Source organism: Ovis canadensis, chromosome 1 (assembly GCF_042477335.2).
Source record: "Ovis canadensis isolate MfBH-ARS-UI-01 breed Bighorn chromosome 1, ARS-UI_OviCan_v2, whole genome shotgun sequence".
In the NCBI taxonomy this organism is placed as follows: Eukaryota; Metazoa; Chordata; class Mammalia; order Artiodactyla; family Bovidae; genus Ovis; species Ovis canadensis.
Window position 1 is genome coordinate 15508632 of NC_091245.1, and position 6000 is coordinate 15514631.

General features: G+C 40.6%; 1 protein-coding gene across 4 annotated transcripts in view; it reads left to right on the forward strand.

Moving 5' to 3' along the window:
• Positions 1-5606, forward strand: part of RLF (RLF zinc finger) — an 85093-nt gene extending 79487 nt beyond the window's left edge. For all 4 annotated transcript variants that reach the window (XM_069587117.1, XM_069587127.1, XM_069587137.1 and 1 more), the window contains one exon: positions 490-5606. In XM_069587117.1, the coding sequence (XP_069443218.1) occupies positions 490-5139 (4650 nt within the window). In that variant the 3' untranslated portion in view covers positions 5140-5606. The remainder of the gene's footprint in view (positions 1-489) is intronic.
• Positions 5607-6000: the final 394 nt, after the last annotated feature.

A 6000-nucleotide genomic window follows, 5' to 3' on the forward strand; every position in this document is an offset into this window, starting at 1 on the left:
TTTTTACACATGTATTTCCTCTTAAACCCATTTATTTAAGCCCTATCCTTCCTACCCAGCTTGAGACAATTCTTTTTCTAATCTTTCAGTGACCTTATTTATTCTGAGCGCCTCTGAATTTATGTGCCTTTCTAATTTACACATTTGGCACATAGGTAGATTCCTTGAGGGTTAAGGACTGCTCTAATATGCGTGCTTTGGGACTCCTGGCGGTCCATTGGTTAAGACTCCACAGTTCAGCAGCAGGGAACATGGGTTCTGTAGCTGGTTGGGGAACTAAGATCCTGCATGCTGCACAGTGCGGCCAGATAATAAGAATATGCAGTGCTTTATAAAGTTGGATACTCTACAAACGTACATTGTTGTTGTTTATAAGTTTTAAGAAGAGTGTACATGCATATCTTATCAGTGAAATTTATGTAGTGTTTCCAAATTTATGTAGTTTTCCAAATGGAAAAAAAACCTTTTCTTCCCTGTTTTTCTTAACAGGCACAAGATGCTGGTCTTGGGGTGTCGATTTTACTGTGTGTCAGAGCTCTTCAACTCAGAACAAGTGAGGATGAAGAAATGAAGGCATCAGTTTGTAAAACAATTGCTTGTCTTTTGCCAGAAGATTTAGAAGTTAGACGAGCCTGTCAACTTACAGAATTTTTAATTGAACCCAGTTTGGATGGATTTAACATGTTGGAAGAACTGTATTCCCAACCAGATCAAAAATTTGATGAAGAAAATGCACCAGTTCCAAATTCTCTCCGATGTGAGCTTTTACTAGCTTTAAAAGCCCACTGGCCTTTTGATCCTGAATTTTGGGACTGGAAAACTTTAAAACGACACTGCCACCAACTTCTAGGACAAGAAGCCTCAGATTCTGATGATGATCTAAGTGGCTATGAAATGTCTATTAACGACACGGATGTTTTAGAGTCATTTCTCAGTGACTATGAGGAAGGTAAAGAAGACAAGCAGTATAGAAGGAGAGAGATGACAGATCAACAAAAGGAGAAAAGAGACAAGAAGCCCATCGGCTCTTCTGAAAGATACCAGAGGTGGCTTCAGTATAAATTCTTCTGTTTGTTATGTAAGCGAGAATGCATAGAGGCCAGGATTCTTCATCATTCTAAGATGCATATGGAAGATGGAATTTACACCTGCCCGGTTTGTATTAAAAAATTCAAGAGAAAAGAAATATTTGTTCCTCATGTGATGGAACATGTTAAAATGCCACCAAGCAGAAGGGACCGCTCTAGAAAGAAATTACTGTTGAAAGGCTCTCAAAAGGGAATTTGTCCCAAGAGCCCCTCTGCAGCCCTGGAGCAAGGTCAGTCACTGAATGAACAAGCCAAAGGAGAGTCACATGAATATGTCACATTCAGCAAATTAGAAGATTGCCACCTGCAAGACAGAGATTTGTACCCATGTCCTGGCACAGACTGTTCCCGTGTGTTTAAGCAGTTCAAATACTTAAGTGTGCATCTTAAAGCTGAACACCAAAATAATGACGAAAATGCCAAGCACTACTTAGATATGAAAAATAGAAGAGAGAAGTGTACTTACTGCCGACGACATTTCATGTCTGCTTTTCACCTGCGAGAGCATGAACAAGTGCATTGTGGTCCTCAGCCTTATATGTGTGTATCTATAGATTGCTATGCTAGGTTTGGATCAGTGAACGAACTGCTTAACCATAAACAGAAACATGATGATCTGCGTTATAAATGTGAATTAAATGGCTGTAATATTGTTTTCAGTGACTTGGGACAGCTTTACCACCATGAGGCACAACACTTTAGGGATGCGTCTTACACATGCAGCTTCGTTGGCTGTAAAAAGTTCTATTACTCCAAAATTGAATACCAGAATCACCTCTCAATGCATAATGTGGAAAGTTCAAATGGAGATGTGAAGAAAACAGTGAAACTTGAGCCGGCAGCAGGTGAAAAGCAGGATTGTATTGATCAGCCCCATCTGCTTGACCAAACTGATAAGTCACGTTTACCAGAGGATCTTCTCTTCTGTGCAGGATCAGCTAGTTCTCAGATAGAAACTACAGAAAATCTGAAGGAAAACAGTGACAGTAATTCTAGTGATCAGTTAAGTCATAGCTCTTCAGCTTCCATGAATGAAGAGTTAATTGACACACTGGATCACTCTGAAACCATGCAGGATATATTATTATCTCATGAAAAAGTTTTTGTGCCCTCCAGCTTAAAGGAGAAATGTTCCAGTGTAGCAGTTTGTTTTGATGGGACTAAGTTTACCTGTGGTTTTGATGGCTGTGGTTCCACATACAAAAACGCAAGAGGCATGCAGAAGCACCTAAGGAAGGTTCATCCATACCATTTCAAACCCAAAAAGGTAAAGACAAAGGATCTCTTTCCCTGTTTGGGTAATGAACACAATCCAGCGACTGAAAAGTTTGATACAGAACCTAAACCCAGCTCAGACACAAACAGTGACTCCCCGGATGAAGGTCTGGATCACAGTATCCATACTAAATGTAAACGAGAACATCAAGGCTATTCCTCAGAAGCCTCCATCTGTGCATCTAAAAGGCCCTGTACAGAGGATACCATGTTGGAACTTCTGTTACGCTTGAAACATTTAAGCTTGAAAAACTCAATAACCCATGGATCTTTCTCAGGGTCATTGCAGGGGTACCCATCCGGTGGTGCTAAGTCTCTTCAAGCAGTTTCAGCTACAATCTCAGATCTTAATTTTCAGAATCAAGATGAAAATATGCCAAGTCAGTACCTGGCGCAGTTGGCAGCCAAGCCTTTTTTCTGCGAGCTTCAAGGATGCAAATATGAATTTGTGACTAGAGAGGCTTTGTTAATGCATTATCTTAAAAAGCATAATTATTCAAAAGAAAAAGTCCTTCAGTTAACCATGTTTCAACATCGATATTCCCCGTTCCAGTGTCATATTTGCCAAAGGTCATTTACGAGAAAAACACACCTTAGGATTCATTATAAAAATAAACATCAAATTGGCAGCGACAGAGTAACTCAAAAACTATTAGATAATGAAAAATGTAATCATGAAGGCCCATGCTCAGTAGAGAGATTGAAAGTTGATTGTCCTGCAGAACTTGGAGGTGATCCCAGTGGTAACTCTGAGAAGCCACACTGTCATCCTAAAAAGGATGAGTGCAGTTCAGAAACAGATTTGGAGTCATCCTGTGAAGAAACAGAAAGTAAAATATCTGATCTCTCATCACCAATAGGCAGCCATAGAGAAGAAGGAGAAGGAAGAGAAGGCAGAGGTAGCAGGAGAACTGTTGCTAAAGGAAATCTCTGCTACATTTTGAATAAATACCACAAACCATTCCATTGTATTCATAAAACTTGCAACTCCTCCTTCACCAATCTCAAAGGCTTGATTCGCCATTACAGGACTGTACATCAGTACAACAAAGAGCAGTTATGTTTAGAGAAAGACAAAGCGAGAACCAAAAGGGAACTTGTCAAATGTAAAAAGATATTTGCCTGCAAATATAAGGAATGTAACAAACGCTTCCTGTGTTCCAAAGCTCTTGCGAAGCACTGTAGTGACTCTCATAACCTAGACCACATTGAAGAGCCGAAAGTGCTTTCTGAAGCTGAGTCAGCGGCCAGATTTTCCTGTAACCAGCCTCAGTGCCCTGCTGTTTTTTATACATTCAGCAAGTTGAAGCACCACTTGATGGAACAGCATAACATTGAAGGAGAAATACATTCAGACTATGAAATTCATTGTGATCTTAATGGCTGTGGCCAGATTTTCACCCATCGCAGTAATTATTCTCAACATGTATATTACCGACATAAGGACTATTACGATGATCTGTTTAGAAGCCAGAAAGTGGCAAATGAAAGGCTACTACGGAGTGAAAAGGTGTGTCAAACAGCTCATCCTCAGGGGCATGAACATCAGACGACCAGGAGATCGTTTAATGCCAAGGCTAAAAAGTGTGGCTTAATCAAAGACAAGAAAGCTCCAATTAGTTTTAAAACGAGAGCGGAAGCCCTCCATATGTGTGTGGAGCATTCTGAGCACACACAGTACCCCTGCATGGTTCAAGGATGCTTGTCCGTGGTGAAGTTGGAGAGCAGCATAGTAAGGCATTACAAACGCACCCATCAGATGAGTAGTGCCTACCTAGAGCAACAGATGGAAAACCTTGTCATGTGTGTTAAGTACGGTACCAAAATTAAGGAGGAGCCCCCTTCTGAAGCAGAGCCCTATATAAAGAAGGAAGAAGATAGAAGCTGTGAGTCAGAGCTCACACAGCACAGCCATTGCCCAGGTGACACTAGCGTGCCTGTCCAGCCCGCTGACCCCCTTCATCCAGGCGAAAGGGATGGAGGCCAGAAAGGATGTACAGAGAGCAGCCCAGTTTTTGATGCGGATTCTCTGCTCTACAGGGGAACTCTGAAATGCAACCACAGTTCAGAAACCACTTCTTTGGAACAATGTAATATAGTTCAGCCTCCTCCTTGTAAAATAGAAAATTCTATACCTAATCCTGATGGGACTGAGAGTGGGACTTATTTCACAAGTTTCCAGCTGCCTTTACCAAGGATCAAAGACTCAGAAACTGGGCAGCAAAGTTCAGGGCAAGAAAACACTGTAAAAAATTCAACCCATGTTCCAAAAGAGAATTTCAGGAAGCATCCACAGCCCAGGTCATTTGATTTGAAGACTTATAAACCTATGGGATTTGAATCTTCATTTCTGAAATTTATTCAGGAAAGTGAAGAGAAAGAAGATGATTTTGATGATTGGGAGCCTTCAGAGCACTTAACATTAAGTAATTCTTCACAACCCTGTAATGACTTAACAGGGAGTGTTATGGCAAATAATATGGTGAATGACAATGACCCTGAAGTTGACATACCTCATTCTTCCAGTGACTCTTCAATTCATGAGAACCTGACTGCAATCCCACCTTTAATAGTAGCTGAGACGACAACAGTTCCCTCCTTGGAAAACCTGAGGGTCGTATTGGACAAAGCATTAACAGACTGTGGAGAACTTGCCTTAAAACAGCTTCATTATCTTCGGCCAGTGGTTGTCCTTGAAAGATCTAAGTTTTCCACACCAATTTTAGACTTATTTCCAACAAAAAAGACAGATGAGCTTTGTGTAGGAAGTTCCTAAATAGCAATTTTGTTTTAGAAACAGACTGGCTCCAGCACTGCAACATGGGGACAATTGCCAACTTGAACAAAGGCTGAGAACCAGCCACACCGTCGTTTAGGGTAGAATAGGCTGTGTATTTACATGAATGTATAATATCTATGTCAGCAGTATTGGCTGAGTCCATTAGCTCTCCAGTTGGTTTATTGATTGGGTTTTTTGTTTTGTTTATTAAAAAATGGAACTGTATTCTTGTTTGGTGCTAATTAATACATCAAAATATATCGGGGCTTCCTTTTCCAAATTAAGTGTGCATGATTGTGTATGGAACAGATACTAAGACCCCAGGGTGGGAGGGCTGGGGAAAGGGGTATGGAGTTCTTACTTGACTTGAATGTGCGCCTGAGGGTGCTTTGTGTAATATATTGTACACTACAGCATCTTATATTTTTTGAGTTGAGTTTCAATAAATTACAATTTTTCACCCATTTTTTTGGTTTACTCATAATGAGTTTTCATGCCACACATGACTTGGAATTGCACATGTATTTTCTGAAATGTGCACTTATATTTTACCCTGGTTATTAACCAAACCATTCAGATCAAGCTTCCTTTTGAATGACTGTTGTCTTAAAAATTTTGTGGAAAGAAAATTCTGAGAGAGAGTAATAGAGTAATTAACTGTGGGAGTCAAGGTAGCTCCTAGAAGAGGATGTTCAGGAGTTTTTCAGGTAGAAAGGAGAGGATATGCCAGGCATAATGTGAAGGGCTCAACGCATTCGGAGATAATAAAGCCATGTTTCCAGGCAGCTACAAATAATGTGATAGGCTGGCAGTAAAAGGGGAGCGCTGGAGCAGCTGAGCTGCTTGTAGAGATAGGAA